At 41.9% G+C, this 12,284-nt stretch overlaps 1 protein-coding gene across 2 annotated transcripts in view; it reads right to left on the bottom strand.

The window, feature by feature from the left end:
- Positions 1 to 7,570: 7,570 nt before the first annotated feature.
- ptprub (protein tyrosine phosphatase receptor type Ub) overlaps positions 7,571 to 12,284 on the bottom strand; it is a 215,367-nt gene continuing 210,653 nt past the window's right edge. For both annotated transcript variants that reach the window (XM_049584589.1, XM_049584590.1), the window contains 2 exons: positions 11,365 to 11,500; positions 7,571 to 11,252 (listed from right to left, as the gene is read on the bottom strand). In XM_049584589.1, coding sequence (XP_049440546.1) covers positions 11,190 to 11,252; positions 11,365 to 11,500 — 199 coding nt within the window. In that variant the 3' untranslated portion in view covers positions 7,571 to 11,189. The remainder of the gene's footprint in view (positions 11,253 to 11,364; positions 11,501 to 12,284) is intronic.

Genomic DNA, 12,284 nt, shown 5'->3' with positions numbered 1-12,284 from the left:
ACAATTAATATTCCAATTATTACTGATCAACTGGCCATCAGTCACCTGAATGCGCCATCATCTATCATTCTTCTGACAGTCAATGTGACATATCTTTCATTGTGCAGTTGACTATGGGTCAGAGTAGCCAGAAAAGCATGTTGGCTTACATACTGCAAAATCAGAACATAGAACATCCTGGTATTTTGGAATAGTGCATTTGACATACAATGTATTGGGACATACTAAATTTTTTTCTGGCACACTATATAGTGTGGTAGTATGGATATTGGAACGCATAGACAATATAACTATGAGTTTGAATGTGTCTTTTAAAACTAAAACAGCCACAAATGTTGATCAGAGTCATTCATCACTCGATTTTTAATGGCATAAACTCTGTCTGTAGGCGACTACAGCACAAAAAAGTAGGAAATAACAACAATAAACGCAGTAAAACTAGACAAAAAACAAGTTAAAGCCACAGTGTGTTGGAATTTCTCCCATCTAACGTTGAAATCATATATTGCATTCAAAGGGATAGCGCACTCTAGCGCCTCACTGTTTCAAACGCATATTGCAACAACGGTAGCCGCTGCGTACCAAAAAGCTATGATAACACTGATGAAACCATCGATTTTTGCCAATAAACAACTGAAAATGTTGAACATTGTCCCTATGTAGCTTTCTCACTTAGCCTAGTCATGGTAGAAGCGCAAATATTAAGGAAAAACGACCAAATGAACAAAATCTGCAAGTTTACAAAATCAGGCAGTCAAACCACTTCGCTTCTTAAACACTGTCGGTGTGGTATGACACCATGTGTTGGATGGACCAAAACCACGTCACAGCCATGGCCCAGCTTGGCCCGATGGAATTGTTCCTCCAGGCTCCCTTATAATCAAGATGGTGGCAAGAATAACAAAAATTGGGATTTATTCACCTGATATCGTGCCTAACCTCAGTGGATCACAACATATCAGCTATGCAGTTAATTTGCTGATGTTCTGATTCCAAATAAGACCAAACTTTTCTATGGATGATACAGCGAGGGCCAAAATGTAGGCTGCAATATAACAGGTAAGATTTGTTGTTTTTATCTGAGCTGATTTCCAAATAACTTGTGGCCCCTATCGTAGGGTTAAGAGGAGTGCTGAATCAGCAGTCAGTGACAAAATATAACAGTCAGTGAAACAGGTTTTTCAGCATCTGTGAATCACTGCAATCACAGGAGGTCCTTGAGCACACGGTCATCAATGTGCACACAAAATATGAGGCTGATTGGTCCAGTGATTTGTGGGATTAGCTGTGAACTGACAGATACACATACATACACACACACTCACTCATGCACGCACACACGACCTAACACATAGTGGAGGTAAAAAACTGAATGACCTGACTATCAAATGCAAAATGCTCCCAGAAAATGATTTGAAAAAGTATTATGTTGATGAAAAATAGTGATCGCAATAGTGAGATGTGAAGATCAACACCACTTTTATTTCTTTCAGTATGAAGCTACAGACACTTAGCTTAGCTGAGCATAAAGATGTGAAACAGTCTGTCTACCAGGGACTTCCTGAAGTCTTATTACTGTCTCATCACAGTCTAGCACATTATTACCCCCAACACTGCAACGTGTTTTCACACTTAGAAAACCAAATATAATGTCATCTTTTGTTACCGTTAAACAGAGCCATCTGTTTATGTAGAACACAGCATTGATTTTTTATCACATTATAAAACTGTCATTCAATCTTCATAACAAACGGTCGACTTAAGTCATCTTTCTGGCCACCAAATGTACTACACTCACTTTCCTCTTAGCTCAGTCTCCACCAAGTCCTGGGGGAAATGTCTGGCTCTTTAGCTGTTAAATTCTCCACTATGCTTACCAGCTAGTGTCTGACTATGTCTGTGTGCCGTTTGGTGCTGGGAAGGTGGCATACACTGTTTTTCTCTGTTGCTTAAAACAGCTGCCTGCTGCTGGAAAGGTTGATGAAAGCAGTGAGAATCAAACAAAACAGTACAGTTACTGGCCAGGATACCAATGCCAAAAGATACTCAAACGCTCCATAGAGCCATTGGGAACTGCAGGGTTGAGCCATAATGCTCTGTGGATTTGTGATTATAAGCAATCCATTACATATATGGTACAAATACTCATGTTCTGTAATCCTGTGTATTGAAACAGCTATTTATAGCACAGACTGGATACTTTATCATTACATAAATGCCCTTTTTGATCATGTCAAACATACATAATCAGACCACATAAAAGAATTGTATAACAACTGCATTTTTGTTCATGGTTTGCTTGAGTTGAATTTGTTTGACATCATAGAGAGGAGCTGCCCTCCCTCCTCAGATGCAGTAAAATGCAAATGCATTAACATCCTCAATAAAAGCAATGAGAGTGGTTGCGGGCATGTTAGGAATGTGACTATTCTCCACAAACTGAGGCGCTAAATGAAATGAGGACATTGTAAATGACACTACATAAGTGTGAAAGACAAAGTGTTGAGAAGGAGTAGTGTTGTGCGGCACATTTTCATTGAGGATGCAGAGAAGTGTTTTCTCAACTAGCATAACATTACTCAGCCATGGCAGAAGGAAGATAGGTTGCAGCTACAAGGCTGCACGAACCGGAGGACGCAGGGCTCCAGGGATGTCAGGGGGAGGACTGGGGTTACAGCATCCTGCACTCGGGGGTGTCTGGTGTGGAAGAGAGATGAGGGAGTAGAGGACGACTGTTGTTCTCCCCGAGGTTAATGTAGTACTATCAGTTGCACAACTGTCCTCCCGTGGCTGCATCTATTTCAACAAGTGCTGGAGGAGAAAAGGGAAAAAAAGCAGAGAGAATGAGGGAGATAAATATGTGAAGGCGCAGGGACAAGAGAGAGGTGGATGAAACAAGAGACTTACTCTTTAAGTACTAAAGAGTAAGAACCTGAAAAAACTAACACTGTAAGGAGTAGGCGGAAAGTCTTTGCTTTGTTGTTTTTAAGTGCTTTGAAAGTTGATAGCAGGTTTCATTTTAACCAGAGTCCTGTCTTTAAATTAATGATTTAAAAAACACAAAACACAACTTGTGTAATCAGTTGCCACCAATACAAAGGGATAAATGAACACCCAACAGACTCAAGTAAGGACGTGTAATTATCCACTGTGTCTTACATAAGTGCTTACAGTTCAAAGAAAAGCCAACAATGTAGTTTCTTTACTATTTCTTTAGACTTTGGTTAAAATCATCGTGTAGCTGCTGTGTGCCTGGATAATTTTGAGAACTTTATTATTTTTAAGACAGTAAAGGAAAATGTTAGACTTTATTGACTACAGTGAATTCCCAGTGTTTGTTCTCTACCCTTAAAGGAAATCAAAAAGACTTCTGTTCTTGTTGAAGTTTTGTCAAGGATCACAATGAAGTATGATTGATGTTCGTCGTCGCGCGCAGCCCCATTTTTCTGCTCTAAATAAACCGAAGGATAAATCCAGTTGCTAAGCCAGTCCCTCAAAGGCCTGACCTTTTGATAAGCCCATCTCTCAAATTTATGGCAGCTTGGCGATGCTTTATTGCCACAACCTAGAAATGGTTCATGTTGACATAAGATCATTTACAAGCTTCTCCCCAGAACCCTCAAGGCTCAACATCTCTGTATGTGTACTAACAACGAGAGATTATCCTTGGGGCAAAATAATTTCAGCCTCCGCCTCACCTGAGATTGTAATGTTATCAAGAGACAGGTCGTAGAGACAGATTTTCTGTGTAAAACCTTGATATTTCAGCACTAAAACTTCCCAAACTTTATTCTTTGCCTTCCCTGGCTTTCACAGCTCCCCTCTGCCCTGTTTTATTTTATGGAGGCCATTTCATGCCAACCATTTTGTTTCCCTCCACTGGCTTAATTCAACTGTTGAATTCAAGGCCACAAAATGATACAGGTCAGAGCATCCTAAGTTAAAGGTGGTCTGTGTCCGTGGTGGAAGCAAACTACTGCGGGGTTCGTAACAGCAAAAGGTGAGTGCGATAAAGAGGAAAGGGACGGTCTAGTCGCTCGTGTGTCCTCTGATTCTGGCTATCTGTCTCTGGCTTCTTGTTTGCCTGAGTGATCTGAGCTGGAACCAGCAGGAGCTCCCTCTTTTCCCCCACGTTCATGTGAACCATGACTTTCACTGAACTGAGAGCACACTGCTGAGATAAGGGCTCCAATCAGACCGACCATGGCAATGGAGCCAGTGAGGAAACATGGTGGACAGAGCCATCTGGCCAGCTCCTCTCTGTCCTCGCTCTGCTGAGCACAAAGCTGGAGCCACCTGTCTTGTCTGCTGCACTATCCGGCAGAAGTTGAGTACCACCAGGATGGTAAGACAAGATAATGTGTGTGTTCGCATTTCACCTTGTACATTTTGCTTTATAGGAAAAATGCACAGACAGAGGATAAGGATTTCTCCTCAGAGAATACCAGTCTGTTTACAAATCTGTATTGCTTCTAAAAAATCACATAATACATTGATCCAAATCTTTCATCCTTTTTTCTAAAAGCCTCCAACACTGTTTCCCTGCCATGTTTAAAGTACGTGCATCTCCTCTTTCTTCTTATTGACTGAGGCTTCGGCAAGGTCATCCGCAAAAGCTTTTGTGACAATATTCTCCCAGAGAATATTGGATTTTATCTGCATCTATTAGCAAAGCATTTGGCATGAAAGAAGAAACGTTTAATATTTAGTAAGATATTCCACTGTGCTTTGAAACATAACATTTGGCCAATGTTAAAACCTTCCAGGAGATTTGCAGCCTGTATCATGTCTCTGTAGCTATTTGGAAATAGTGATCCTCAACCTGAGGTACAGTACTTATATCTCTGGGGGCACTGCTTCAGTTGGTAGGAGGTAGATGCAAAGATTGATTAAAATGTATCGGATACTTGTGTTTAGGGAGAAAATAACCACTCAAATACACACTTTCCACCTGCTTAACTTAGTTCAAACACCTCAGGTCCATGAACTACCATAGCAAGTCCATGAAATCTAGTTAATGAGCCAGCAGAGAGGTACCTAAAGGTCGCTGATAAATGGTTTTAAGGGTTAGCTAAGAGAGGATGTAACATTTGAATAACTAGCCACACATAATGGGTAACTGTTTCAAATAGTAACCTATAATAATATGTCAAGTAGGCAGTTTTATTTTGGCATCACTGGGCAAAAAACCCCCACAATAAACATTGAGTGTACTGTAATTCATGTGTAGGAAAAAAAACATTTCTGCATCTCCTCATGGCTCTATTTTTAGGCTTTAGAAAACCTAGGCGGTGATGGGAGACTTTGGCCAATCGCAGGTCACTTCAGAGAGAGGATGTTCTTACTGGCTGTTCTACAAAGCAGATGTGTGCACACATCCCTTTAGTTAAAAAGCCTGATTCAATGCTGGAGAAGCCTGCAGCTAAAGTTGCTATTGCAGCATTGTCAACAACTGCCTACACTGTAAAGCAAAACAAAAAAATTAAGAGAGATTTATCAAAGAGATGGCAAGAAAATGTTGCTAATAGTTGAGCTTTCTGCTATCTGAAGCACGAGGCTCACAGCTGCGGCTTCAAGTTCACACTTATGTAGCTAACATTAGCAAGAGCCTTGAATCCTGCCACTGAATACCACTGGGAGGAGAATGGGCATTAGCTCCAGGGGCGGACCCCAAATTCAGCAAACACAAACCCCAGCTTCAGGGGACTGGACTGTATGGACTCCCAGTTGGATCAGCAAACTTTCTGTTGCTGCTGTTACACAGGTCAGACTAGGCACTGCCACTGGCCATCAGACCACTGTGACACCTGCTGCTGGGGGGGTTTGCGCTGGCTGAATTCGAGCCACTACAGCCACAGAATGAGGGTCCTTTCCTGAGCTGCTGGTAGTCCACAGCAGCGAGAAGCGAGGTGGAGGGAGTGGCTAACTAATTCTTGTCTGATTGTGGTCTGATAAACATAGAGACAGCGGGGAAACAAGGAAGGGCTGAGGGAATGCCCTGCAGGCAACTTTACAATGTAATAAGATTAAATAAATCCATGTATGGGAAACACTGGATTACTGTATGAAGCACATGCAAATTCCTGTGGTCGTCTCTCTCTGGGAGGGGCTTGGGACAGAGGCATGAGCTGTAGGAGGAGGGTGTATTTTCAAATTCTACATTTTTTTTTGTCCTTCTCCAGATTTCTGCCTACCCCTGCTTTAATGGATAAACAGGTGAAATAGTTAGCGAATGGTAATTAATGGTTGAAATCATTAGCTAAAATTAATGGATAATTGGTCCAAATAGTTAGCACTCAGTAGTGGATAAATAAATGGTCGAAATTGCTAGAATTAATCTGTAGACTGTTGAAATAATGAGCTGAATTGAACTGATAAATGGTCAGACATAAAAAAAAAAGGTTGGAAACCACTATTTTAGAGCACTATCAGCCATAGCTCTTCCTTCCATCAGCTGACAGTGGCTCTGCTAGCTGTCGGCCCTCACTGCCGTTTTACAGAAACACCACATGAGAGTGTATCTAGTGCGAGACTCACCAGGGAGACCAGGGAGAGGCTGACATCCATCGAGCCTGTCAGTGGAGGAATATAAGACATGAAGCCCAGAGAGAAAAGACAATACCCAGTTGGATCTTGGCCTCATGATAAGTTACCTTGCATGGCAGTCATTATACCATCAGAATTAAATGATAAGATTCCAATTACCTGCTAATTTAAACCACAGGTCAAATTTGAGTAGTAAGGGATGATGGAGCCTGCCGCTAAGGATTTCATGTTGTAATACCTTTCTGCGCGTAAAAAAGGAAATTGAGGAAATCTTGCAGATTAAAATAGGGTAGTGTAAATGACCTGCCGCCATGAAAAAGCTCCTTATCTATGTCACGTTAAATCTATAATGCATTCTCGTTCCTTCTCACTGCTGTGACAAATGAAAATCTCATCTACAGAACACTTGAATTGACCAACACACTCATTTACCACACATGAAAGCTTATTATTAAGGTTTATCAATCACCAAACAATGTAAAGGTGAATCCATATGGCCTACATTGTCCTCAACCCAATGGAAGGGGGTCTTGTCCTCTAATTAATCCGTCTTGTCCCTCTGCTAAACACTGGATCAGTTTGCAGGACTGCTGCATTATTCATCATAGCCGTGGGTGAGAGAGGAAGTCTGTGGTCTGGAGTCACCTTACTCTGGGCAGAGCAGCAAAGCGAAAGAGATGGAGAAGGATGAGAGGGAGCAATGAAAGTAATGGAAGAGGAGAGAGATACGAGAGGAGGAGGGATGATGAAAAGGGGAAAGGAAAAGAAATAAGGTGAGAGATTCAAAAGAAGGGTGAGATCAAATGGTCGATGTGGTTCTAGGCGAAGGGAACTGCTAAAAGACCACATCCGCATGAGAAACCGCAGGAGGGTCAGAGGCTTGTAGCCGGGAAGTCCGCGTCCAGACTTCGGTTCTCTGCTTCTGCTGACAAACCGATCATAAAACCACACGGACATTTTTTTAGCCGTGCATGCATTTTTGACAGAACACCGAATGATAAGTTGACAACAACACTTTTCCCCCTTGTTCTTTTTATTGTTGATCGCTGTTATGTCTTCAGAACAAACCCCTTTCCCGACCTCAAAATACATCTGTCTCCCCGTCTCTCCCATTAAATACACACCTTGGCCCTCCCCCCCCACAAATACAACGGTCATGTCATGTACCATTGGTTCATACAGAAACACACAAGTGAAATCAACTGTGCTCTCAGGGCAGTCGCCGCTGCCCAGAGAGCAGTTCATAAGAAAAAGCTTTGGAATGGTAAAAGTACAATGCACTCACACAGTCATGGCTGCTGGAAAACACAGCGGTTGAAATAAACAATGCGGATTGCGGTATTTTGAAATGAACTGAATGAAATACAAAGCAGAAAATGGATTCATTCATGCTTTGACAGACCTGTTTTACTCGGAGCTCTGGAATGAACACACAGGGAGACTCAGTTCATACTCTGTTGTTAGAAGTTCTGGCAATAAACTCACAAAATGGTCATTTACAGCACATTCACCTTCGTGGTTATGTAGTGGTTACTTACTGTACGTCTTTACTCTCGGCAAACATATAGTATATTATTCACATAGTATTCACATAACATAATATACATCTGTATGTACACATTCCTTCCACCCTCGAGAAAAAGTGTCCAGGCACTTCCTCCAGTGATCCTGGGTCAGATCACTGACTACACTGTAGCTACCTCATTCTTCATCCTCATCAAAAAAACAAGCTGCTCTATCAGTGAACCTGTGGGAGCCTGGTGATGTTGGTATACTGTAAGATTCCTCACATATTCTGGTGCTCCCACCTGAACCAGACTGTGAGCTGCGAACTACAGCAGCAGAGTTCGCCTAGCTGCCATTTCTCAGTTTCTGTGGGTTTCAAGGTGTCTCTCCTTGTTTATTAGGGCAGGTCCTGGAGTGATACCTTTACCACCCTCCATAAAAACCTGCACTTAAAAGGAGTTCCAGGAGATATGGTGGAGCATAACATATTTTAAAGGGCAATATGGAGCGTAGAATACATATTTTCTTGCTTCTGGAGCAACATGTTAAAAAATACAAAGAGATTTGCTTCCTGGGTCATTTTTAGAGGCTGACTCAGATCATTATGTGTATCACGCATGCCAGCCTGCCTGGGTTTCTTCAAATGATGCAGGATTAACAGTTCCAGTGGTCTCCAGGCATTGGCTGGTAGGTGAAAAATAGTGGATTTTGTTTGTCCATCAGGTCAGTGAAGGCCAAACAGCAGGGTCTGTGGGCAACTTTTTTGTACTATTTCTCCTGTTTAACATACCATTTTTATTTTAAAGGGGACCCATTATGCTTTTCCTCATTTTCTGATTTATATTATGTCACAATGTTGGATGTTCTTATTAAATGTGGCCAAATTTCAAATAATGAAGTAAACATAAGTAAAAGTAATCCCTGTGAGCAACACATCAAACTACAGCAAGTGCCCACACTGCTACATGTAGCTTCATGCTAATGTCTGCCAAACACAAAATCTTGGTTGCCGATGTTGGTAATTTCGACCTAAATTTAAATTATATTCCTGCTGGAGCATGTCCGGTTGTAAAGATTTTGGTTTAGAGGTTTTTATAGGTGATTTTCTAATAGTAGAAAGTGCTGCTGTACCATTACAGTCATCCTCCTAACAGCTATGGCGGTGTAGGACTCCAGGAAGTGTGCCAGACTTTGACGCTAATATGACAAACAATTTTTCCCACTGAGTTACATTTGAAGAGAGAGACATTTGTAAGTCATTTAATAAAAAATTTTGATCATCACAACCTCCCAAAAATGATTCATTTGACTATCCGGATCTGATCCATTCAATTCAATGACATTTGGAAAGTATAGAAGAGTTGCACGATTAATCATTTTACCCCCATTCAAGTTAGCAGAGGGCTAAGGCAGAAGTTTTTCGCTTGACACACAAAAGTCTGTAGTGCATCTGCACTATGGCCCAATGATGCAGAAGAAAGAGTTAATGTTCCACCCAGGAAGTCAAACTTTTTGGCTTCATGCGCCACTGACCAACTTTCATAGGAATGAATGGGGCCCTGGCTCCAATACTGTATCCCGTTCTCGTTATACATCCATGGCAGAGATACAAAGACCTGGAAACGCTCTGACCAATCAGAGCAGACTGTGTTTTTTTGGGAGGGAGGCTTAAATGGTCAGGCACTAAAGCTAAATGTCTCAGGCAGAGGGTGAATACAGGTGTTCCAGTACAGACAGTATGAAGAGTTCCGGTAGAAACTCAAATCACAAGTATAAACCTGAAAATGAGTATAACAGGTCCCCTTTAAGATACTAAAAATGACCACCATTGTGAAAACAAGTCGATTTTTTTTCCTTCTGCACAATGTTAATGCCCTTTTATATTTATATATATTTACTTTATTTATTTTACACCACTTGGAACAACAACTAATATTCATGTCAAAATTGTCAAAATGAGCCCCCTACCTGAAAGGGTTGTAATAAAATTCTGGTTTTAGCTTGCTGTGACAGTTTACAGTACAACCAAATGCCTCAGACAATAAAGGAGTAAAAGGTGTTACAGACTCAAACCTGTAACGCAGTACTGGTTTAGACACTTCACCACGGCATTAATGGAACATCATTTTCACACCACCACTATGGCATGTCAGTACAATTCTAACAGTTTCCTCTGCTCCTTTTTCCATCCCGCAGGGTATAAAATACAAACAATCACTTTGGAGCGAGAACATTAGCTGACGCAGTACATACTGTATGTTTGTAGGCATATATCAAGATGAAGCAGTAGAGCAAAGTAAAGAGAGGGTTCAAGTCAGTCAATGGGATTGGCACTGTGACAGTAATGAGACAGGAATCTCCAGTGGTGGCACCAGGCCCAGTGCTGTGGTCCCTGGAAATGTCCACCAATAGCACACATGGTAATCCAGCACAAACATTATGGCAAAATACAACACGTTGCACTACTGTACAGTTTCTGCATCAATACTGCTGAGGACTGGGCTGGTCTATCCTAATGCTGTAGGTCTCTTGTTAAAATCTCTTGTTGCTGTTTGTACACCAGTATGACAACCTTTCAGATTTATTCAGTGATTAGAATAAATCTGTCCTATCATCAGAGAATAAGGCAGTTTATGGTATGGTAGATAAGTCATGCCACAACCACAGTGGACTGCTGTTGTACATAGCTCTTGAAAGAGGAGAAAATGCTTCCACGTTAATTCTGCTGTAACTCTGGAAATTCATCCAGCCCCCTCGCTGTTTGAATGAAACGATGAAACACAGCCAAGGTGACTCTTCTTCAGAACAGACAGGTCCATTTTGTAGCTCAGAATATTGTTTTGCTGCTACAGAAACCCTTAGCACAAAAGAGCTTTAGTCCGGAGGCAAAGAGGACCAAGAAAAGCACAAAAAAATATCAAAAGAGATAAACATCACCAACAAGGAGGAAATCACAGCTGTACATTAAAGGTTAAAAGATAGAACCTTGACCATGTTTTTTATTCTCCTCTTTTTCCTTTGCAGTCCTTTCAACGCCAAGTCCTTAGGTCCAAACATTAAAGTAGAGGGGTCACTGGGCTGCCATAAATCGAATCTCCAGCAGATGGGATACCGCAGCTGTGGTAAACACTTGGTTGCTATCTACCTTCAAAGCAGTCCAAGTACTCCAGGACAAGGTCATAGCAGAATCGATACTGGTCCTGAGGAAGAATAAAATATTCTTAATTTAAAAAGCGAAAACATGGAAATGATTGTAGACATATTCTTGCCACTTGAACAAACATAGATTTATGTATCTACAGACTCTCTTACCAGGGACTCCACCATGTTGGGTTTGCAGTTGCGTAGAGTTTTGACAGCATAGAAGATGTCCACCATGTTCTGGTACTGGATCATCTCAAGGAGGATATTGCAGGCACAGAAAGACCCACTGCGACCACCGCCATTACTGCAGAGGAAAAGATTTGTTTTTTCATCATTAACATCTTAAATAGATGCCTTATCTTTTTCATTTAATTTACAATTTGTTTTCATCCTTAAATGCTGTGTTTTAGACATGCTAGCAGCCTGGCTCTGGGGATGGCAATGTAGACTGTTCGCCTACCACTTTGGTCAAGGTACAGTATGTGAAATTTATGGTAAATATCTTGACAAATATTCAGTAGATTGCCATGGAAACATTGTACAGACACTCATGTTCCCCAGAGGATGACCCCTAATGACTTGAGCGTCCCCCCTGACATGTCCTCTAGCGCCACCATGAGATTCACATTTTTGCTTTTTGATCAAAAGCAGTCAGGATGAGAGTCAGCACCTCCAAATCTGAGGCCATGGTTCTCTGCTGGAAACCGGTGGATTGCCCCCTCCGCGTTGGGGAAGAGTTACTGCCTCAAGCAAGGGGGTTCAAGTATCTCGAGTGAGGTTAGAATGGAGTGTGAGATGGATCGGCGGTTTGGTGTGGCTGCTGCAGTGATGCGAGCGCTGTACTGGTCCATTGAGGTGAAGAGGTAGCTGAGCCAAAGGCTTTTGATTTACTGGTCCACTGACGTCCCAACCCTCACCTATGGTCATGAGCTCTGGGTTGTGACCCAAAGAATGAGATAGCGGATACAAGCCGCTGAAATGAGTTTCCTCCATGGGGTGGCTGAGCTCAGCATTAGAGATAGGGTAAGAAGCTCGGACACCTGGAAGGAGCTCGGAGTAGAGCCGCTGTTCCTTTGCATCGAAAGGGG

The sequence above is a fragment of the Epinephelus fuscoguttatus genome, linkage group LG8 (assembly GCF_011397635.1).
Source record: "Epinephelus fuscoguttatus linkage group LG8, E.fuscoguttatus.final_Chr_v1".
In the NCBI taxonomy this organism is placed as follows: Eukaryota; Metazoa; Chordata; class Actinopteri; order Perciformes; family Serranidae; genus Epinephelus; species Epinephelus fuscoguttatus.
The sequence above is the reverse complement of the archived record's forward strand: the minus strand, read 5'-3'. Positions and strand labels throughout refer to the sequence as shown.